Here is a 24,383-nt window from a genome sequence, read left to right as displayed (position 1 = left end):
ACCCACTGAGCCACCCAGGTGCCCCAGATTTCTTCTCTTTTTGTATAGACTTTATGGCAGTATAAATGATATCTGTTTTCTGAAAACCTTGCTAATCCTCTATTTAAAGCCATTTTCCAAAAACTACAGTGTGTGAAGCTTGATTAAACTTAACAAGTATTGGGGTGTCTGAGTGGCTCAGTCGTTAAGCGTCTGCCTTCTGCTCAGGTGATAATCTCAGGGTCCTGGGATCGAGCCCGGTATCAGGCTTCCTGCTCAGTGGGAAGCCTGCTTTTGCCTCTCCCACTCCCCCTGCTTGTGTTCCCTCTCTTGCTGTCTTTGTCTCTGTCAAATAAATAAAATCTTTTTATAAATAAATAAATAAAATAGACTTAACCAGTGTTAATATCCCAGCTAGTAACATTAACTTTGGTGAGACAGAGCCAAATCTTAAATGCCTAAGGATAAAGTACCCAGCTCACTCTTCTGCATATGTTTAATGCTGTGGAAATATTTTATCATGACGATGGTAATGATTTTTCTTCTCTTTGTAGACAGGGAGATTTGAAAAAGAAGAAGAAAAAAAAGAAGGGTAAGGATTTTTTTGTTTTTTTATCTTTAGCTTTTACAAGATAAAAGTTTGAGTTTAGCCCAGTATAAAAGTCTTCGGACAAAAATACCGTTCTCTCTACTGTCTTTGAACAGTGATGCTTATCTTGACTATAGCTAATATTTAATTTTTTTTAAAAAACTACAGCTCTAGAGAGTTTGATTGCCTGAATTCAGATTGTTGCTGTAGTTAACATTGCTCTTTTGTTGTGACTAAACAAATTACTTAACATACCTGCCCGAATTTTTCATCTGTAAAATGGAATGTGATAATAAGATACCTCATGGGATTAAATGAGATACCACATGTAAAGATCTCAGAATGATGCTGTGTACCTAGTAAGCCCTTTATTCTTTAGGCTGCTTTTAGCTACAAACTGACTGGCTATTTATGAAAATGGCTATGTATAGGAAAGCTTTACTGATCTAGAAGTTGTATCTCTTTATTCGTCTATATACAAAACTGAATCCCATTAGAATCATATGTTTGTTAGCAATGGTCGGGATTTGTCTTTTTTTTTTTTTTTTTTTTTTAAGATTTATTTTAGAGAGTGCATGCGGGGGTGGGGGAGGGCAGGGGCAGAGGGCGAGGGAAAGAGAGTCCCAGGCAGACTCCATGCTGAGTGTGGAGCGCAACACAAGACTCAGTCTCATGACCCTAAGATCGAAACCAAAAGTTGGACGCTCAACTAACTGCGCCACCCAGGTACACCCAGGGCTTGTCACTTATATCCAGCAGTTCAAAGAGGGCCTTTCTGCAGTTGTCATGTCTTTCTGATTAATCTCATGGGCCAACATAGGTCAGTGTCCAAGCCTGAACCATTAACCAGGGGAATGACATGCATTGATTGGTTTAGGCCATGTTTTTAATTCCTGGCAAGAGTAGGTAGAATTATCATGTTTGGCTTCAACTAGTCAGAAGTTATCCCTGGAGCCATCTACCTGTTCCTGAGTCTGGGAAATCTCTGCTATAAATCAGATTCATTCTGTCTTTCCTTCTTTCTGTAGTTTATTTTTAATTAGGCTCCATGCCCAATATGGGGCTCGAACTCAACAAACCTGAGATATAGTCGAATGCTAAGTATTTGGTTTATGTATTAGTAATATTGCAAGGGAACAACTGATAACTACAGGTAGTAATAACCTGCAGTTTTACTTTTTTTTCTATTTTTTGTGGTTTCCAGATGGGTATTTTTTAAAACTTAAAAGCGATATATGCTCATTCTAAAAACAAATAAAACTTCCATCATTATACAATGGCAATAAAGTGGGGCACCTGGGTGGCTCAGTGGTTAAGCCTCTGCCTTTGGCCCGGGTCATGATCTCAGGGTCCTGGGATTGAGCCCCACATCTGGCTGTCTGCTCAGCAGGGAGCCTGCTTCCCCCTCTCTCTACCTGCCTCTCTGCCTACTTGTGATCTCTCTCTCTGTCAAATAAATAAATAAAATCTTAAAAACAAACAAGGCAATAAAGCATGGAAAATTCCCCCAAAACTCATACTCTCAGAGATAATTACAATTTAACTTTTTTGTATATAGAAACATATATTATTATACATTTATATGTATATGTATATGTCAATAAAAGTTTTTACAAAATTGATATGAACAATGTCATCAGGATAATTTGTTTTAATCTTCTACTTTAGAGTGTATTGTGCAGACATTTCTCCAAATTATTAAATGTAAATGTACTTTTTAACCCATAGCTATAGCTTCTAATTTTTTTTTTTTTAAGATTTTTTATTTGTCGGGGACAGGGAAGGTGAGAGAGAGCATGCGCAAGCAGTGGGAGCAGCAGGCAGAAGGAGAAGCAAGACCCCATCTGAGCCAGGAGCCTGATGTGGGATTCAGTCCTAGGACCCTGGAATAGTGACCTGAGCCGAAGGCAGAAGCTTAACCAACTGAGCCACCCAGGTGTCCCCATAGCTATAGCTTCTTTGAGTATGGGGATACTGTAGTTTATTTAATAATTCTTCTATTGATAAACACTTAAGTTAATTAATTTATTTATTTTAAGATTTTATTTATTTATTTGACAGAGAGAGACACAGTGAGAGAGGGAATACAAGCAGGGGGAGTGGGAGAGGGAGAAGCAGGCTCCCTGATGAGCAAGGATCCGTAGACGGAACCCGATCCCAGGACCCTGAGATAATGACCTGAGCCAAAGGCAGATGCTTAACAACTGAGCCACCCAGGTGCCCCAAGTTAGTTTACTATTTTAAAGAATACCATAGAGAATATTCCTTTTTTTAGATTTATTTATTTATTTTAGAGAGAGTGCAAGCGGGGGTGGAGGGCAGAGAGAAAAGGAGACTCCCCACTCTGTGTGGAGCCCAACAGGTTCAGTCCCACGATTCTGAGATCATGACCTGAGCCAACATCAAGAGTTGGATGCTCAACTGACTGAGTCACCAAGGTGCCCCCATATTCTTGCACATAACTTTGTGTCTAATGGGTAGCTGCAGGATAAATTTCTAGAAGTATAAATTTTGACTAGTACTGCCAAATTAAATTGCTCTCTACAAAGGCTATACCATTGTACACTTCTGCCGTAGTGTTTGAGTATTTTTTACTGTCTCATCAACGCTAGGTATTGTTACTGCTTTTAATATTTGTTAGTTTGATAGAATTTTGCTACCTTTTTCATTTATAATTAGTGAGGTAGTATTTTTTCACATGATTACGGATTTCAGTTTCTCCTGGCTTACCCAAATTACAGCAGTGCTCGTTTTTCTTTGCATGATTTAGCTATTGATTATTAAGACCTCTTTCTGTATTAAGAATGTCAGTCCACTCTCTCATATAATATGCAAATTTTTTTGTTATTTCCGTTAAAAATGTATCTCTTACCAAATGAAATTAAATATTTTTTATATAGGGGCACTTGTCTGGCTTAGTCAGAACTCTTGATCTTAGGGTTGTGAGTTTGGGCCTCACATTAGGTATAGAAATAATTTAAAAATAAATGAAACTTTAAAAAAAATTTTTAATAGATACATATGTGAAGTCTTTTCCTTGATGGAAAATTTTGTGTCATGCTTAATAAGGTCTTTTCCCTGGCTAGATTATACAAATAAAACTTTTCTCAGACTTATTTCAGTGTTAATGTTATTTATTCCCAGGCCTAGACACATTCTTTAAGCAAACTATCTTGAAAGCATTGTGGACATACCTTATTTCTTTATCACTTATTACACAGGAAAATTGCCTAAGAATTATGACCCAAAGGTGACCCCAGACCCAGAAAGATGGCTACCAATGCGAGAACGTTCTTACTACCGGGGAAGAAAGAAGGGTAAAAAGAAGGATCAGATTGGAAAAGGGACCCAGGGAGCAACTGCAGGAGCTTCATCTGAACTGTAAGTCATTGCTCCTCAGCTGAAGTCACTCAGAGCATAGGTTGATTCTTTCTCAGATGGACTCAGTATCATTAGTAAGAATTTTTAAGATATATTTTAAGTATAAGGAATACAGTCAGTTATCTTGAATAAGTGTTTTGCCAGTACGCGTATATAAAGGAAAGAAAAGGTGGTGTTTCTGGTTTGAATATATAGTAAATATAGGATTATAGAATTGTATCGTAGATGTTAGGATTACAGTATCTTCAAAAGGAAGCTTAATTCACTGAGTCCTTCAACTAATTGAGTATAAAGGACAACAGATACTATAAATAAGATGACTAGAAATATTAAAAATGTTACTAAACAAGTTATTCTTACATTGTAAGGTTATGAGTCATTTAAATTTTTTTTCTTTTTCCTATGCTTTCTAAAAATTGGCATGAACCATATATTACTGTAACTATAAAGCAGTAAATATTGTATTTCAAAGAAAAATGGATAGGAAGTTGGGGAGCCCTCTTTAAAATAAATAGAATATGTGTGGGAGGTTGGTAGGAATAGAAAGTAAAATCCCATACATACGTTGTTATAGTCCTTTCCTTTGTTGAATATATGAATGACCAGCACTCTCCTGATCTGATGATTTCAGGGACGCCAGTAAAACTGTGAGCAGCCCACCAACCTCCCCAAGACCTGGCAGCGCAGCAACAGCATCAGCATCTACAAGTAATATTATACCCCCAAGACACCAGAAACCTGCAGGGGCTCCGGCAACAAAAAAGAAACAGCAACAGAAAAAGAAGAAAGGTGGAAAAGGTGGCTGGTGATGAGAACATTCTTGGCAGGCTATTTTTAGTCTCACTGACACTAGGAACATATAAAGGTAACACAGCAAGAAGCACAGAGCTACTCCCTCTCCCATCCCCACATTTTCATGAAATGATTTTCTTGTGTATCACACAGGAAAATATCTTGCTCAAACTCTGCCTAGTCAGACGTGACCTACTTGTACCACCTAGCTTTGCACAGATGATAAGGACTCAAAATAATTGGGCATTTTCCTACCTTGATCTCTGTTGCATTTTTTCTCTTTGTGCGCTGTGATCTGGTGTCTTTTCAGTTTCACAAACAAGGCATGTTATCCAGAGTTTCCTAGGATTTAAACAGAACCTACTTCTGTTTCAACTGGAGCCTAAAGATACTTTTTCCTATCAAATCCCACTTTAAATTATGTCTTAGGAGGCCTTAGGAGACTGAAAGTGGAATCTTCTGAGCATTCCAAGTATCTGCTTAGAAATATCATGTGATAAAAAGGGACCTTACTAATACACTGGTGTTGTTCACTTCATTACATGAATGACAACCGAAAAACTGAAGTAAATGTTATGATCAGTTTTAACCATAAATTCTCTGTTATGTGATCCTGGAGTATGGGAAACTATATATACACACTAAATACATAGTAATGAAATGTGTGTGTACGTACATATACACACGTATATAAATTAGGACTCCTTTGCACCCCGTATTGTTTTCAGTTTATGATGACATTATGCTGACATTAGCCCCATTAAAGAACTCAAGGAAAATGTATCAGCGTTGCAGGAAGTTGACCCCCTAGACCTAGCGTTCTGAGGTTAGATGGGTTGGAGTGTCTCAGATTTAATGGCCCTGTCAGGAGCATGAACAGTGACTTCTAGGTAGAGAGGAAATCCTCCAGAGTTCTGTAGTGGGCAACTTAACAGAACTTTTTGGCCCAGTTAATAGATACTAAAATGATTTGCCTTTGTCATTTGGGGTACAACTATTCATTACCCTTCTCAAAGTAATGAAGTATTGTACAGTCAGTGTGGTGTCAGTGTTGCTCTGGTCTTCCTTGCTTACAAGCCACTTTCCCACTGAACAGCTGTGAGACAGGCACACTGGGATGCCACCCTTGTTAGTATTCATTTTGTGCTGCCCAAGATAGCATTGAATTTAGACTTTGAGTATTTCCTTGTGATATTACTTCATCCTTGTTAATAAAGTGCTGCTGTGTTTGACTCTGAACATATCTACTGAAACTTCTTCAAAGGTGTTTTTTAAAAGGCTTTCCTCCTTTACAAGAGTAAGAAATGTGCTGCCTAGTCAGAATCTGCAGTAACATCTAAACAAGAGACCCTCTTACATATGAATGACCTATTATGACATAATACTTTTTGAGCTTAAAGAATATTTTGGTAAGAGTGATGACTTATTCCTTCTGAATATATACTCCATTACAGGAGTAATTGTTTGTAAGCTGTTATTTAGGATTCCATTAAATTTCTGTGGTGAAGGATAATCATTTTTAGGTTAATTGAGCCAGATTTTTGGTGAAAGTTATCCATTGTTAAAAATTTTGACCCAAGTAAGGCACCAACAGTGAAATTTGTATTTCTCTATTTAGTCATTGGAATTACTAGCCATTGTTATTACCAGTCATTACTAAGCAACTGAAACCTCAATTTAAATAAGTCATAATTGTCAAATGAAGTATAAACATCTACATTAATTTTCTAGTAATTATTTCTTTTGGACAGGTCTTTAATCAAGGACATATACTTTGTGTGAGTATGTGTGTGTACATTTATAAAAACCAGTATGGATACATCGATTCACTGTGGTACATTTTAAAATAAAATATTCCCTCAGTGTGTTTAGATGAAGGTGTTTTGGGTTTTGGCATTTTATAAAGGACTTCCTGGTTGGTATACCAAAGAATTTTTTAAGCTATCTAGAATTCTTTCTTGCCCTTCCCACAAATCTTCAAAACTAATCTGCTGGAACTGAGAGAACCCAGTTGTGACTTCAGTGACAACTTTGGTTTCATATGTGTTACAATATAACTTCGTGTTCATATGTGTTTATAAACAAACAGGAGTAAACATTTTTAAAGTTACTAAGCACAGCATTTTCAAGGCTGCTTGTAAACTGCTCACCTTAAAAACATATTACTCACTCAAACCTGGAACCAGCCTGTCATTCACTGTTGTTTACAAGCCTATCTGAACAGTAGATCCTGATGAAAGAAAGCCAGTTTATTGCGTTAAGATAATTTAGATTGTGAAATATATTGAGAGCAGTTTAGCAAAATAAAAAAAAATCCATATACTTTTCAACCAGGTTTGTTTTTTTTTTTTAAGATTTTATTTATTTGACAGAGATCACAAGTAGGCAGAGAGGAAGGCAGAGAGAGAGGGGGAAGCAGGCTCCCATCCAGCAGAGAGCCCGATTGCAAGGCTCGATCTCAGGACCTGGGATCATGACCTGAGCTTTAACCCACTGAGCCACCCAGGCGCCCCTCAAACAATTTAAGAAATGTTAACACCACCTTTGAAAAGTCCCGTGGTTACCTAATTTGCCACATACGGGATCACTGGGGATGACCATTTTGTTTAGTTGTAGTTTTATCATTAGTATCTGTTTTATCATTTTATCATTAGTATCATCATTAGTATCTGTTTCCTGGCGGACTACTAATTTAATCTCCAGGTAATTTTATTTAAGCGACGTGTAGCCGGAATTTTAAATAAAGGAACTGTGCATGTTTCTCTTAAGCATCCTGGATATCGGCCTCTAGACCTTCCTTGTGGAATTAACACGGGTGGGAGGGAGGGAAGATAACCGACTTCACTTTCAGACTTGTGGTAACTGGCCGGGAAACCTCTGGGACGCTCTGGGCGCTGGCTTCCAAAGCGTTCTTCCGATGGGAGACACGTGGGCCGGGCGGCTCTAGGATGATGTGGGGGAGGTGACACGCCAGGAACTGGGCCGACTTGGAAGGCCTTTCTGAGACACTGCGCTCAGTACGAGGGAATCGGGGGCATTGTGGGACCTCCGGGGTCGCCTACGGCGATTTTCCTACCCTGAAGATAATTCCCACGGGCCTCTCCCAACTCTCGCAGCTGGGCCTCTCTACCTCCCTATGTTCAGCGCTCCCTCTAGCTCTCCCCTCTATCCTCTCCCCCGCCCCGGGGTTCGGCGAATCCGCGGCGCCGCAGACCCCCGCTAGCGGGCGTCAGATGCGCGGCGGCAGCCAGCGCGCCGGGGTACTGGCCTCGGCCGCGGAGTGACCGCGGGTGTTGTCCACGCCGCGTGGACCTACGTCTCCACCTTGCGTCCGCCACGGGGGCCACACCTGACGGGACCCAGGGCCCAGGCTCCAGCGCGCGGGCGCGCGGATAGAGGAAATTAGGGCGGTGGGGATGGAGAAGGGGAAGGCGATGGAGAAGGGGAAGGCGATGGAGAAGGGGAAGGTGAATGAGAAGGGGAAGGTGAATGAGAAGGGGAAGGTGATGAAGAAGGGGAAGGAGCCAGAGAAAGAGAAAATTCGGGAAAAAGGAAAGGAAGAGAAAAAGACGGAGGTGGAGAAGGAGAAAATTAAGGGAAAAGAGAAAGGAAAGGAGGATAATAGTAACTGTAAAGAGGAGGAAAAGAGGAAAGAGCGGGAGACCAAGAAAGAGAAGGAACAACTCAAGGGAAAAGAAGAGAAAGAGAAGAAGGACAACAGCGCCATGACAAAGCCCCCACTGGAGCCGCCGGTAAGGGACCCGGGCCTCGCCCGGCTCTCCAAGGCCATTGTGGACGGTCAGGCCCGAGCGCCGCCGGCTCTGTTACGTCCGAGGCCCCGACCCGCGCGGGAGGGAATCGGGTCTGGGTTTGAGGGCATTTTACTCTGTGGATGGAAGGGGGTGTGCCAAGCTTCCCAAGACCCGTCGCTGGCCCCTTCTCCCTGTCACCTGCCTTACCCTCAGCCCTAACCCTGCCCCGGCGTCCCCCCGCCCACCCCCCGCGGGTGGTGCCGCGGTGAGGAAGAGGAGGTCGCGGTTGGTCCGCTCCGGGCGGAAGCGGCACCTGCGCGCATCCCGCCTCCCTCACCGACACCAGCCCCGAGCCCTCGCGGCCCTAGGACTCTGTCCAGCTGCTCTCCGTGGTGCGGGGTTCCCGAATTCGTGCAGATGCGTCCGAGGGCTGGACTTTCTCCGTGGTTACTGCTTCCATTGTTTTCCCACCACCAGCGCCCACGAGGGTGGTCGCAAAGTTTTAACGGAGAGGTCTCAGAAACCAGGCACTGCAATCGCAAAAAGAAATGCTATGGGGGCGCCTGGGTGGCTCAGTGGTTTGAGACCTCTGCCTTAGGCGCGGGTCATGGTCCCAGGGTCCTGGGATCGAGCCCCACATCGGGCTCTCTGCTTAGCGGGGAGCCTGCTTCCCCCCTCCACCCCATCCCCCCGCCTGCCGCTCTGCCTGCTTGTGATCTCTGTCTGTCAAATAAATAAAATCTTAAAAAAAAAAAAAGAAAAGAAAAAAGAAATACTATGATTACTTATATGAGGTACCTAGGGGAGTCAAAGTCATAGAGTAGAATTGGTGGTTGCCTGAGGCTCTGAGGGGAGGAAGAATGGCAAGGACTACAGTCTCAGCATTCTGAACGTATTTTAATACTACTGAATCGTATCCTTAATAGTGGGTAAGACGGTATGTTTTATATTATATTTTATTTCTATTATATTTATGTGTATTTTACCACAGTGAAAAAATTGAGGGGGTGTAGGATAAAAAGAAAGAAAAAACTGGCGTTTTTGGATCAGCTTAATAAGCTTCTTGCTCCTGGAGTTGCTGAGCTCACAGGTGCTTTCTGGTTCTAAACAATTTGAATTATTAACGGCGATTTGATCTCTGGTAAAACAAACTATTATAGGCCCATATATGGTTAAAATAATGACTATTGACAGGGAACAGTGGCGCTCAAAATCACAAATTGTGTCAGAACTTTTGGTTTAACAATCCTAGCTTTCCTTAAGAGATGATCAACATAAGAAAGCATGTATTTTAGCATGTGTTTTGCTAAAAAAAATAATAAAGTAAATTGTAAGCAGTGACTGCAGAATTTCTAGACAGGATAGAGTAGGGACAGCCGTGTGGTTAGAAGGAGAGTAGGGAACCGTTTTTACTCACAATATTTCCTAGGATCTCAGATACCATTATTTTGGCACTGCTGAGAAAGAAAAAAACTGCTGCCAATCAAAATATGACATACCCAGACACTTGGGTGGCTTAGTTGATTAAGAATCCAACTCTTGATGTCAGCTCAGGTCATGATCTCAGTGTCTTGAGATCAAGCCCCCCGTGGGGCTGTGTGCTCAGCTAGGAGTCTTAAGATTCTCCCTTTCCCTTTGCCCTTCCCCCAACCCCACCCTCTCTCTCTCTCTCTCTCTCTCTCCCCAAAAAAAAAAAAAAAAAAAGACACACCATGAATTGTAAAACCCTCGTTTTGGAGATGTTAAAATGGAGGGAGGATTGCTTGTTGGAATTGATAAAGTAGTTGGGGTAGTCTTGACTGGGCTGTTGGTGGAGACAGTAAGGGGGACACAATTCACACCCTACAGCAATTTCTTGGCCCCAAATCTGCTTTAGAGCATGCAATTTAAATCATCCTATGAGATATTCTCTATCCATGAAGTCCTTCTTCCTCACCACACTTCCAGAATGATACTCTCGTGTTTAGATGCAGATGGGAGGGAATGGGGATGAAGATAGAAAATAACTATGGAAATACCATTTGCTTTAAGAGCCACCAAGAATTCCAAAAAGAGGGCGCCTGGGTGGCTCAGGGGGTTAAGCCTCTGCCTTCAGCTCAGGTCATGATCTCAGGGTCCTGAGATAGAGCCCCATGTCAGGCTCTCTGCTCGCTGGGGAGTCTGCTTCCCCCCCTCTCTCTCTGCCTGCCTCTCTGTCTACTTGTGATTTTTCTCTGTCAAATAAATAGATAAAATCTTAAAAAAAAATTCCAAAACAAACATGTACTTTTTCTAATTCTTCTATTCACAAGACAGTTTTCATAAATTATGCTGTCTATACAAGAACCTACTAGACCAGATCTTCAAACATCTCACTTTCACATAGATCTTATTTTCAAAAAAAGAAAAAATGGGATAGTAAAAAAAATTCACTTTTTACTAGAAAACCAGTCTAAATCTAACATCAATATTTAGTGTTCAAGTATAAATGTAAAAGATTATTGTTACTTCCAAACCAATGTCATTGAAGACAATTACTGGTGTTTTTGTGCATGAGAAACTTCTTCAGTAGGCAGTTCGGGAAATAGAATTGAATTCCTGTGGGCAATTTGTATTGTTAGTCCTTTATTACTGTTCACATTAAATTTTGCACCCTAAAAGTCACTTTTCTGAGCACTCTGAACTTTTCATACCAACCTGCCCTTCTTGTCTCTCAATCACTTGTTATAAAAATTTCTAAGTCTGGTATGTTGGTGGAATGCTTCTTTCTAAAGTTTATGTCAAGTTCAACATGTTTTAACATCTGATTCTAAAATAAATGTTCATTTGTGATTGGAACCGTTTAACAGTTTCTTTTTTTTTTTTAAGATTATTTATTTATTTATTTGACACAGAGAGAGAAAGATCACAACTTGGCAGAGACACAGGCAGAGAGAGAGGAAGGGAAGCAGTCTCCCTGATGAGCAGAGAGCCTGATGCGGGGCTCGATCCCAGAACCCTGGGACCATGACCTGAGCCGAAGGCAGAGGCTTTAACCCACTGAGCCACCCAGGCGCCCCTGTTTAACAGTTTCTATAACCTTAGCCTTTTCATTTAATCATGATACTTCTATTAAAAAGTATAAGAGGGGAAACTTCCCCTAGTCTTTTATCTAGTTAGTGATTCAATTGGGAAAAGAAAACAGATCAATACTATGAGACCGGGTGCTTACATGCTGAATGGCATAGTGAGTGCATGAACCACAGATGTCCCAAGATCCCAAACAACAAACTGAATTCTGTGACAATCCGCACTGGACATGAACTCAAGCAGCAAAGTGAAGATCACATCCTGTGATCTATGGCACCACCTATAAATCCTGTTATATATAGTCTATATTTAATAGATTGATCACCACCATTCTAGTTGGGGGGTGTGATTAATACCACATAACTAATCGCTGATTATAAAATACAGACTGTACAGTTTGTCCTAGTTCTATTAATTTTTTTTAAAGTAAACTCTGCACCCAACATGGGGCTTGAAATCACGACCCCAAGACCAAGAGTCCCATGCTCTACCAACTGAGACAGCCAGGGGCTCCTAGACATATTAAATGTTTCATGAATTTTTGTTCTGGTTTACAATTCCACAATTATTATTGGGTCCTACCACAGGCAGGCACACTGCCAGGAGCCAGGGAAACAAGCCCCTGGTTGCATTTATTGATTGGTCTTTTGTTTTCACAGGAGAAAAATAAGCAGATCCTTGTGTTGGGCCTTGATGGAGCAGGAAAGACCAGCGTTCTGCACTCTCTTGCTTTAAACAGAGTCCAGCACAGTGTGGCACCCACCCAAGGTTTCAATGCAGTATGCATCAACACCGAGGACAGCCAGATGGAGTTTCTGGAGAGTAAGCCTGCTTTCTCATTACTAACAGGATAGGCTTATCTTGTTATACCTTAAGCCAGACCTATTGTTAGCATCACTGTACCCTTATGAAAAGTCACACTGGGTCAGGTTTGCCTACGGTTTTAGAATGCATATGTAGTTGAATAGTTCAGTGTGGAGGAACTCACTTCCTTTTCTTATGTCCTCCTTTTTTCAGTGCTGGCATGAGAGGGAGCTGCAAGGAAGGCTATAGCACCCCCTCCTATAATTCGCTGTCAATTCCCTCACTACCCCAAGAAACATTCAATCTAAGTAAATACAGCAAATACACATGCTTCCCTCTCTGCAAATGCAACTATAAACAAGCCCCAAATCTCGTTTTGTAACCAGAGGGCAGCCCAGAAGTCTCTATGCTAAAGTAATTCTGGGGTCACCCCCTCTCTAAATAGTGTCGTTCCCCAAAGTTGCATTATATTTGGTTCTTTACATTCTCTCCTTGGATGATTTCATTCATCCTATTGGCCTTAAATACCATCTCTGTGTTAATGACACCCAGATTTATCTATCCGACCCGAGCATATCCAAAGGTCACCTGACCTCTTCACCTGGATGTCTAATTGGCCTCTCAAACCTAAAATGGTCGAGACAAAGTGCTTGGTTTATCTCCGTATCTGTTCCTTTCCCTATAATCTACTGGTCTGTAAATGGTTCCTTATCTATCGTGTTACAAGCCAGAAAAATAGGAGTCACCCTTGATGTCTCCTTTTGTACCCCCAACTCTAGTCCACAAATAAAACACTATGAGTTTTTCTACCTCTAAACAAAGCTGGAATTCATCAGTTACACCTTTTCCTACTGCACCTATGTCAGCTGGAACCTACATCATCTCTCCCTTAGATTACTGTAATCACCTTTTTATTTTTCCATTCATCCAGTTACAGAAAGAAAATATGGGCAGAGAAACTGGTCAACGTGTAGGCAAATCTTTCAGCTAACAACATTATCTGGAATACAGGTTTTAATTTGTTCAGAAGCTATAGAAGAGATAATAATTTTAACCAAATAAATAGCTAGAAAAATAGTCTCAAAATACAAAAAGTGAAAAGAAAGGAAGGAAGGAACAAAGGAATGAAAAAGAAAGGGAGAATCTGATTAGGGGAAGAAATGGATATATCTACCATTAGAGTGAGGGATTTTCAATGTATTATCAAATTATTAAAGTCAAAGAGGAAAAAAATCAGCAAGGATAAAGAGAATATAGACACAACCAACAAGTTTCATCCAATGGACAATATAAGATTGTTCAATTAGACAATTTTAGCTACATCCCAAAGCTAAAATACATGTTCCTCTCAAAGATTCACATAACATTTATCAAAACTGACCACCTGGTGGACCATACAACAGGTGTTAATAAATTTTTCAGAGAAGGGGCATCATCCAAACCATGTTCTTTGAATACATTGCAATTAAGTTAGAAGTTAATAACAAAAAGATGAAAATCCCAACATAGGTGAAATGTGATGGTATCACACACAAACACACAAAAATGAGGAACAACCCAAATGTTCATTCATGCTTAAACTAAATATGTTGAAACCATATGAATTACTTAGAAGATTACACAACATTCTTTTAAAAAGTTAGTAACACAAAATGCTTTATTTAGGGAATTAGCCTAGCTAATTCAAACAAAGAACAGACAAATCAAGACCCTTTCCCAGAAGTATTTTAAATGTTTTTGTTAAGTTTCTAAAACAAGGGTCTTCAAACTTTTTCTGTAAAGGGCTAGGGAGTAAATAATTTAGGCTTTGGGGACCACATGGTCTCTAGGCAGCCACTAAACTCTGTTGTACCGTGGAAGCAGCCACAGACAATACAGACAATACGTGGCAAGTCCACGTCTGTGTTCTGATAAACTTTTATTTGTAGACACTGAAATCCAAATATGATACTTTTACATGTCATGAAATGTTATTCTTTCTCTCGCCCCGCAGCATTTAAAGATGTAAAATCCATTCTTTGTTCCTGTGCTTCCAAAAATAGGCAGTGGGGCCAGATTTAGACTGTGGCCCATAGTTTGCCAGCCTCTGTTCTAGGAGAAAAATCAAAACTAAATTCATTGTATATATATTATTATCATTGCCAGAAACTTTCTTCTGGGAAGAATCAGTGGAATGAAATAATCCAAAGGCATTTTCTTTCTTTAATGCCCACAGGATCCTATTAAATCTTAGTGCAGTGTTAAGAGGAGAAATTAGTTACGGGATTTTGATAAAGGAAAAAGACTGTGCAAGTGAGTCTGGCCAGGGAATTCGTCTATTTAAAACTTATTTTGGAGAAAGGTGTGTTTTAACCTACCACCCTGAATTATTTTAGTGACGTACTCCCATTTTCTGAGCTCAGCTGTTAGGTGGTGGCCCCCATGGCCACTCTGTGTTACAGGTCAGGGGGCATCCACTGTATTCAAGGTAGCATCTAGTCTTTATGCTGAGTCTTTGTGTCCCAGAATGATTGAACCACTTATGGAGGGTAAATATTCCCACCAGCCATTTCCCTAGTAACATGCCTCTGGTCATTCTCAGAATTAGATACACTCTGACACAGTGGCATTTTATCAGAACACCTGTCCAGTGTTTGGAAATTAACTAAGAGTGTCTTCCCTGCCTTCTCAGCAGCTGCTTCTGCTATGTTTTTGGCGTATTTTTTCTCTGCTGTTCTCTGTAGTTGGTGGCAGTGAACCTTTCCGTTCCTATTGGGAAATGTACCTATCCAGAGGATTGCTGCTGATCTTTGTGGTGGATTCAGCTGATCACAACAGATTACCTGAAGCCAAGAAACACCTTCATCAACTAATTGAAACAAACCCAATCCTTCCTCTGGTTGTATTTGCAAACAAACAGGTAAAAATCTGGGCAACTCTAAGTTTCACTTAATAGTTTTATTATTACTTAAAGAAATAGAAATGTCTACTTTTAATAGCTAGATATTTAACAATATGCTGTATATGCAGTTTAGTTTAGACGTATAAGATCTATTGGATTATAAACTCCTTGAAAATAAAAACCATTATTCATCTTTGTGTCCCTTATACTGGACAAGCACAGTAGAAATGCAACAAATATGCGTTGAATTTAATTCAGTAAATATTTACTGGTGGTTGAATTGATTTCAACAAAATATTTGAGCGTCTACCGTACATAAAGGAATAGTTTGCTTTAGATCAATTAGCCTGACCTGAATTTATTACACACACATAAAAAATATAAAACAAACAACCCTGGAGAAATTGGAACCCTGTACAGTGTTGTTGGGAATGTAAAATGGAGCAGCCACTTTAGAAAACAGTATGGCAGTTCCTTCAAAAAATTAAAAATAGAATTTGCATATCCAGCAATTCCACGTCTGGGTGTATACTCAAAAGAATTGAAAGCAGGAACGTGAACAGATACTCATCCATCCATATTCACAACAGAATTATTCACAATAGTCAAAAGGTAGAAGCAACCCAAGTGTCCCTCCATGGGTGAATGGATAAATAAAACATGAAACATACAGACAATTCAGCCTTAGAAAAGGAAATTCTGACACATGCTGTGATATGGATAAACCTTGAGGACCTTATGCTAAGGGAAATAACCCAGCAAGAAAACAACAAATATCATATGATCCCACTTTCATGAGGTACCTGGAGTAGTCAAGTTCATAGAGACAGAAAGTAAATTGGAGGTTACAAGGGAATGGGAGGAGAGGAGACGAGAAGGAGGAGTCATTGGTTAATGGGTACAGGGTTTATACTAGCGATGGTTGGCTTGGGTTTGGGGAGGAAGAAATGGGAGTTACTGCTTTGTGGGTACAGAGGTTCAGTTTTGCAAGATGAAAAGACTCCTGGAGGTGGACAGTTGCACGGCAGTGTGAATGTACTGAATTGTGCTCTCATGCATGGTTAAGATGATAAATTTTGTTATGTGTATTTTACCACAATAAAAAAAGTAAAAAATACTAAACATCTACAGCATTGTAATAGTAAAGCCCCTCTTTCAATTGCTTTAAGATAGCCAGTCATTAGGGAACTTAATTGGCCCACTACTTCTGAGGGTGAATGCTTAATGGCAGTAAACTAAGTAATTACAAACGACCACCTAAAGGAATCTATGTTCCAGTCCAGCACAGAAGCTAGTCCTGCAGGTTATATTTAAAAGAGGAGCTGGAGCTTTTGTTTTGTTTTGTTTTAAACGGGAGCATCTTACATACCATAAACTACGAAGACCGTGGTACATGCAAGTGAGCTCTATAGTATTCCATTGCATGAATATACCACAATTTTACCATTTTCATTTTGGGTGTTTGGGTTATTTCTAATGGTTTATTATTATAAACAGTGCTACAGTGAATCTTCATGTATGTGTCTCCTTGTAGATGTGTATCAACATTTCTCTAGTGCATACATCTAAAAGAGAAATTGCTGGGTTTTCAGATTTGCACATAATCAGCTTTACTAGATCTTACCGAGCTGCTTTCCAAAGATATTGCACCAATTTACTCTCCAGCTAGCAGAATATGACAGATTTTTGCAGCTCCACATCCATTTCAATATTTGGTATTGTCAACCTTTTTCATTTTTGCCAGTCTGATGGGGCTGAAATTTTATCCCATTATTCTAATTTGCATTTCCCTAATTACTGGTTCAGCTTCAACATCTTTTCAGATGTGCGTTGGTTATTAGTTTCAGATTCATTTCATTCTTTGAAACTCATTTCCACATCTGTGGATTGTCTTTTTTTTATTTATTTTTAGAGACAGAGAGCAAGTGAGAGAGAAGGGAGGGGCTAAAGGAGAGGCAGAAAAAGAATCTCAAGCAAGCTCCATGCCCGGTGCAGAACCCAACATGGGGCTTGATCCCACGACCCCAAGATCATGACCTGAGTAGACGTGAAGAGTCGGTCACTCTACTGACTGAGCCATCCAGGCGCCCCTGTGAATTTTCTTTTAATATCTTTTCCCAAATTTCTATTAAGTTGTTTATCTTTTCTTATTTGAGCTGTAGAAATCTTTCCTATCTTTCAGAAAAATAATCCTTTATTACTCATAGGTGTTCTGTGTATCTTCCTCAGCAACTTGTTGACTATTATCTTACTTTGCTTATGGTTATCTTCTTTATACATAGCTTTCCATTTATTTTTTTAAATGACATTTTAAAAAGTTTATTTTCATTCCAGTGAACATACAGCAATATATATTACTTTCAGGTGTATAATGCGGTAATTCAGTAGTTTCAAATATTACTCAGTGTGCATCAAGGTAGGTATACTCTTAATTGTCTTCACCTATTTCACCCAGCCCCCCACTCACCTCCTGTCTGGAAACTGTTCTCTATAGTTAAGAGCATGTTTTTGGGGGGTGTCTCTTTTTCTTTCCTTTGTTTCTCTTGTTTCTTAAATTTCACATGGAGCAAATCATATGGTATTTTTCTTTCTCTCACTGGCTTATTTCACTTAGCATTGTACTCTGTAGATCCATCCATGTTGTTGCAAATGGCAAGATTTCCTTCTTTTTTATGGCTGAGTAATATTCCTGTGTGTGTGGGGGGGGGTGTGGGTGTGTATGTTTTACATCTTGTTTAGCCATCTATTGATGGAAACTTGGATTGCTTCCATAGTTTGACAGTTGTAAATTATGCTTCAGTATACATAGGGGTGCATATATCCCTTTGAATTAGTGTTTCCTTATTCTTTGGGGAAATACCCAGTAGTGTGATTACTGGATTATAGGGTAGTTCTATTTTTTTATTTAAAGTAAACTCTATACCCAGTGTAGGGCTCAAACTCATGACTTTGAGCACAAGGGTCATTTGCTCTACTGACTGAGTCAGCCAGGCATCCCAGGATAGTTCTATTTTTACTCCTTTTTTTTTTTAAGGTTATTTATTTATTTATTTGACAAGATCACAAGTAGGCAGAGAGGGAGGCAGAGAGAGAGGAGGAAGCAGGCTCCCTGCTGAGCAAAGAGCCCGATGCGGGGCTTGATCCCAAGGCCCTGGGATCACGACCCCAGCCGAAGGCAGAGGTTTTAACCCACTGAGCCACCCAGGCGCCCCTATTTTTACTCTTTCGAGGAACTCCATACTATTTTCCACAATGGCTGCACCAGTTTACATTCCTACCAACAGTGCGTGAGGCTTTCTTTTTTTCCCATTCTTGCCAATACTTGTTATTTCTTGTGGTTTTGATTTAAGCCATTCTGAAAGGTGTGAGGTGATAACTCATTGTGGTTTTGATTTGCATTTCCCTGATGATGAGTGAATGTGTTGAGAGCATCTTTTCATGTGTCTGTTGGCCATTTGTATGTCTTCTTTAGAAAACATCTGTTAATGTCTTCTGTCCATTTTTTTAATTGGATTATTCTTTTTTTGTGTGTTTTGAGTTGTGTAAGTTCTTTATATATTTTGGATACTAATTCTTTACGGGATAGGTCATTTGTGAATATCTTCTTCCATTCAGTAGGTTATCTTTTAATTTTGTTGTGTTTTGTGCTGTGGAGAAGCTTTTTATTTTTGTGTAGTTCCAATAGTTTATTTTTGTTTTTGTTTGCCTTACCTTGGCAGAAGTATCTAGAAAGATGTTGTTATGGCCAGTTTCAGAGTAATTGCTGCCTGTGCTATCTTCTAGGATTTTTATGGTTTCAGGTCTCACATTTAGGTCCTTAATCCATTTTTAGTTGGCTTTTGTGTATTGTATAAGAAAATGGTCCAGTTTCATTCTTTTGCCTGTTGCTCTCTAGTTTTCCCAACACTATTTGTTTTTCCCATTGCATATTCTTGCCTCCTTTATCCTAGATTAATTGACCATGTAATTTTGAGTTTATTTCTGGGCTTTCTACTCTGTTCTGTTGATCTGTGTCTGTTTTTGTGCCAGTACCATACTGTTTTGATTACTACAGCTTTGTAGTATAACTTCAAGTCTAGAATTGTGCTACCTCCAGTTTTGTTTTTCTTTTTCAAGATTGCTTTGGCTTTTGGGGGTCTTGTGGTTCGATACAAATTCTATAATTGTTCTAGTTCTGTGGAAAACGCTGTTGGTATTTGGTAGCTATCGCATTAAATCTGTATACTGCTTTGGGTTGTATAGATATTTTAACAATATTTGTTCTTCTAATCCATGAGCATGTGATGTCTTTCCATTTCTTTGTATTGTCTTCAGTTTCTTTCAACAAAGTTTTATACTTTTCAGAATACAGGTCTTTTGCCTCCTTGGTTAGGTTTATTCTTGGGTATTTTATTATTTTTGGTGCAGTTATAAACGAGATTTTTTTCCCTTAATTTCTCTTTCTGCTCCTTTATTATTAATGTATAGCAATGCAAAGATTTCTGTACATTGATTTTGTATCTTGCAACTTTGCTGAATTCATTTATCAGTTGTAATAGTTTTTTGGTGGAGTCTTCAGGGTTTTCTATAGTGTCATGTCATCGGCAAATACTGAAAGTTTGACTTCTTGCTTACTGATTTGGATGCCTTTATTTCTTTTTCTTGGCTGATTGCTGTGGCTAGGACTTCCAGTATTATGTTGAATAAAAGTGGTGAGAGTGGACATCCTTGTGTTGTTCCTTACCTTAGGGGAGAACTCTCAGTTTTTCCCCATTAAGTATGATGTGAGCTGTGGGTTTTTCATATATGGCTTTATTATGCTGAAGTATGTTCTCTCTAAACCTACTTTGTGGAGGGTTTTTATCATGAAAGGATTAATTACCTTGTCAAATATTTTTCTGAAACTGTTGAAATGATCATATGGTTTTTATCCTTTCTTTTATCAATGTGATGTATCATGTTGCTTGATTTGCAATTATTGAACCACTCTAGCATCCCAGGAATAAATCCCACTTGATCATGGTGAATATTTTTTTAATGTATTGTTGGATTTGGTTTGCTAATATTTTGTTGAGAATTTTTGCATCTATGTTCATCAGAGTTATTGGCTTGTAGTGCTCTTTTTTGTGGTGTCTTTCTCTGGTTTTGGTATCAGTGTAATGCTGGCCTCATAGAATGAATCTGAAAGATTTCCTTCCTCTTTTTTGAAGTATTTTGAGAAGAATAGGTATTAACTCTTTTTTAAATATTTGGTAGAGTTCGTTTGTAAAGCCATGTGATGTGGACTTATGTTTGTTGGGAATTTTTTGATTACTGATTCAACTTCGTTGCTGGTAATTGGTCTGTTCAAATTTTTATTTCTTCCTAATTCAGTTTTGTCAGGTTATATGTTTCTAGGAATTTATTTATTTATTTTTTTAGTATCCATGTCATTTACTTCTGCTCCAATCTTTATTATTTCCTTTCTTCTGCTAGTTTGTGGTTTTGTTTGTTCTTTTTGTAGCACCTGAATGTGTATGGGTACGTTGTTTATCTGAGATTTTTCTTGCTTTTTAAGGAAGGCCTGTATTGCTATAAACTTCCCTCTTAGAACTGCCTTTGCTATGTCCCAAAGATTTTGTACCTTGTATTTCCATTTTCATCTTTCTTCATGTAATTTTTGATTTCTTGGTTGACCCACTCATTGTTTAGAGGCATGTTATTCAGGCTCCATCTATTTGTGCTCTTTCCAGATTTTTTCTTGTGGTTGATAACTAGTGTCATGGCATTGTGATCAGAAAAGAATGCATGGTAAGTGAGTGAAATAGAGAGAAAGAATGCATGCAATGAGTTGGGGGGAGGGGCAGAGGGAGAAACAGACTCCTGCTGAGCGGGAGCCAGGTATGGGGCTGGCTCCCTGGGACTCCAGGATCATGACCTGAGCCAAAGGCTGATGCTTAACTGACTGAGCCATACAGGCACCCCTTCCTCCTCCTCCTCCTCCTTCTTCTAAAGTAAACTCTATATCCAATGTGGGGCTCCAACTTATGATCCTGTGATGAAGAGCTCCATGCTCTACTGACTGAGCTACCCAGGCACCCTATCCATAATGTGCTTTTATGACTACAAGGAAACCTCTTTGTAATCCAACATTTTCCTCATATTTTCTTCCTCTCCAATTCCATCATTAATTTATTACCTTGAGACATTGCACACAGGTTTACTGGATCTATTAACACTGTTCAAATGTCACTACAGGCTCTAAGAATAAGTGAATTCTGATCTCAGACAGGCAATATATTGGGATGATCAATATCTAGAAATGTATCAACTGCAGCCAGATGCCACCAGAAACATTTTTCTAGATATGTCTCCTGAGGCAAGGGAAATAAAAGCAAAAATTAAACTGTTGGGACTACATTAAAATAAAAAGCTTCTGCACACCAAAGTAATCCATCAACAAAACAAAAAGGCAAGGGGCACCTGGGTGGCTCAGTGGGTTAAGTAGTTAAGTGGCTTCCTTTGGCTCAGGCTGTGATCCTTGGTCCAGTTTTGGGATGGATCCCCAAGTTGGCTTCCTGCTCAGCAGGGAGCCTAGTTCTCCTTCTCCTCTGCTGCTTCCCCCTGCTCGTGGTCTCTCTATCTCTCTCTCTCAAATAAACAAAACCTTTTTAAAAAGGCAAATACTGGGACACCTGGGTGGTTCAGTCAGTTAAAAGTGGCTACCTTCAGCTCAGGTCATAATCCTGGGGTCCTGGGATTGAGTCCCCCATCAGGCTCCTTGCTCAGTGGGGAGCCTGCTTCTCCCTCTCCCTCTGCCCCTGCTCATGTGTGCCCTCTCTCCCTCTCTTTCTCCCTCTCTTTCTGTCAAATAAATAAATAAAATCTTTAAAAAAATAAAATAAAATAAATAATAAAAAAGGCAAATACTGACTGGGAATAAATATTTGCGAATGATGTATCTGATAAGGACTTAATATGCAAAATATGTAGAGAACTTACCCAACTCAACATTCAAAAAGCAAATAATCCAATTTAAAAATAGGTAGGAGATACAATGAACAGACATTTCTCCAAAGAAGATATACAGATGTCCAACAGACACATGAGAAAGATGCCCAACACCATTAATCATCAGGAAAATGTAAATTGAAACCACAATGAGATATCACTTCATACCTGTCAGAATGGCTAGAATCAAAAAGACAAGAAATAAGTGTTGGTAAGGATGTGAAAAAAGGACTTTTGTTCATTGTTGACAAGAAAGTAAATTGGTACAGGCACTGTGGAAGACAGGATGGTGGGTCCTCACAAAATTAAAAACAGAAATAACATTATGATCGAATAATTCCACTACTGAGTATTTAACCAAAAAAACCTTAAGTACCATTTCAAAAAGGTATTGCATCTCTGTGATTATTGGAGCATCATTTACAGTAGGTAAGATAAGGAAGTAACTCAAGTGTCCATCAACAGGTAAATGGATAAAGAAGATGTAGCATATATACACATATTGGAGTATTACTCACCATAAAAAAGAATGAGATCTTGCCATTTGTGAGAACAGGGGTGGACCTAGAGATTATTATGCTAAGTGAAATGAGAAAAATACCATATGCTTTCACTTATATGTGGAATCTAGACAACAAAGGAACAAACAAACAAGAAGGAGAAATAGACCAATAAGTATAGAGAACAAATTGGTGGGTGCCAGGGGGAAAAGCGGTAGGGGGATGGGCAAAAAGGAGTGAAAGCGGGGAGCACCTGAGTGGCTCAGTGGATTGGACCTCTGCCCTTGGCTCAGGTCATGATCTCGGGGTCCTGGGATTGAGCCCCATGTTGGGCTCTCTGCTCAGCAGGGATCCTGGTTCTCCCCCTCTCTTTGCCTGTCTCTCTACCTACTTGTGATCTCTCTGTCGAACAAATAAATAAAATCTTAAAAAAAAAAAGAGTGAAAGAGAATGGAAGGTACAGGCTTCCAGTTATGGAATGAATAGGTCACTGAGATGAAAGGTACAGTATATATAATGGTATATGCTGAATATAGTCAGTGGTATCGTAATAGCATTGTATGGTGAGAGAGGGTAGCTACAATTACGGTGAACATAGAATAACATACAGGGTTGTCAAATTATTATGTTGTACACTGAAAACTAATGTAACTGTGTGTCAGCTCTACTTCAATTAAAAAATTGATCCTATTGAATATGATTTGGATAAATAAAGAAATGGGAAAAAATAGAAGCAGATTGACTACAGTGTTTGGAAATTGATTAAGGTATTAGAATGGTTTAACTTCATTCCAAAAATTCTTTCTTGATGATAGCTCATAACTGCTGATATAATTCTGCTGCCCTTTATTTTTCTCTCTCTCATTTTTTTGATAAGTAATCTCTATACCCAATAGGGGGCTCACACTCAAAACCCCAAGATCAGGAGTTGCATGCTCTACCAACTAAGCCAGATAGATGCCCCACTGCTGTTATAATTCTGATTAAAATATTTATATTCAGACAACCACTGGGATCATAATAATGGGGTAACAATATCCTTTACATTAAAATGAAGGTGAGATCATTGAGAGCAATAAGTGAGAATAATAAATGTATCTATCCAAAAGGATTGCAAAATAACCAGCTCTTTCCTATGCTTTTTCTATTCTGGGTTGAAGGATCTCGAAGCAGCCTATCGTATTACAGATATCCATGAAGCGTTGGCATTGTCTGAGGTGGGAAATGACAGGAAGATGTTCTTGTTTGGAACCCAAGTGACTGAGAACGGCTCAGAAATACCCTCCGTTATGCAAGATGCCAAAGACTTGATTGCACACCTGGCTGCAGATATGCAGTGACCACGCCCAGACCCACTGTGCAGCTGTCAATCTAAATCTCACTAGGGACTGTCGAGTGACAGGTTTGAAGCCGAAGGTTTCCTCTGTCAAATAAAAAAATAAGCCATTTCCTATTTTCTTAATGCATGACATATATAAAGGATAATGTTAATTGATTAGGAGCCTCTCTGTGTTTAGATTTCAAACTTTAAAAATATTGGTAAAATAATATATTTGGGGGGATTTGGATTTTCACCAACAAAATTAAAGTGAACATTAGTAAGCATTCAAACCATTTGTAGTTTTTCGATGGCATGAGATTTATAGTAAAATATTTTAATAAACTACCTACCTCTTTTCAAGTAAAAA

General features: G+C 39.4%; 2 protein-coding genes across 2 annotated transcripts in view; both read left to right on the top strand.

Annotated features, from left to right (window-relative positions):
* Nucleotides 1–4,867, top strand: part of SRP72 (signal recognition particle 72) — a 29,425-nt gene extending 24,558 nt beyond the window's left edge. The window contains exons 17-19 of the mRNA XM_032851141.1: nt 534–571; nt 3,790–3,949; nt 4,581–4,867. Of these exons, the coding sequence (XP_032707032.1) occupies nt 534–571; nt 3,790–3,949; nt 4,581–4,758 (376 nt within the window). The 3' untranslated portion in view covers nt 4,759–4,867. The remainder of the gene's footprint in view (nt 1–533; nt 572–3,789; nt 3,950–4,580) is intronic.
* A 3,097-nt stretch (nt 4,868–7,964) lies between these two features.
* On the top strand, nt 7,965–24,383 carry ARL9 (ADP ribosylation factor like GTPase 9). Its single transcript, XM_032850840.1, has 5 exons — nt 7,965–8,226; nt 8,257–8,493; nt 12,201–12,363; nt 15,069–15,244; nt 23,856–24,383. Exons 1-5 carry the CDS (start codon nt 8,158–8,160, stop codon nt 24,033–24,035), a joined length of 825 nt encoding a protein of 274 aa, XP_032706731.1. The 5' UTR covers nt 7,965–8,157; the 3' UTR covers nt 24,036–24,383.

Source organism: Lontra canadensis, unplaced genomic scaffold, assembly GCF_010015895.1.
Source record: "Lontra canadensis isolate GAN:19392208 unplaced genomic scaffold, GSC_riverotter_1.0 scaffold1, whole genome shotgun sequence".
In the NCBI taxonomy this organism is placed as follows: Eukaryota; Metazoa; Chordata; class Mammalia; order Carnivora; family Mustelidae; genus Lontra; species Lontra canadensis.
This window is presented reverse-complemented; position numbering and strand designations above follow the sequence as displayed.

What these genes read in the sequence shown, in the direction of transcription:
- ARL9 (XM_032850840.1), top strand. Translation starts at nt 8,158, where the DNA reads ATGGAGAAGGGGAAGGCGATGGAGAAGGGGAAGGCGATGGAGAAGGGG. An exon ending in CCAGATGGAGTTTCTGGAGA is followed by an intron (nt 12,364 to 15,068) that starts GTAAGCCTGCTT and finishes TGTTCTCTGTAG; the next exon opens with TTGGTGGCAGTGAACCTTTC. An exon ending in TTGTATTTGCAAACAAACAG is followed by an intron (nt 15,245 to 23,855) that starts GTAAAAATCTGG and finishes TCTGGGTTGAAG; the next exon opens with GATCTCGAAGCAGCCTATCG.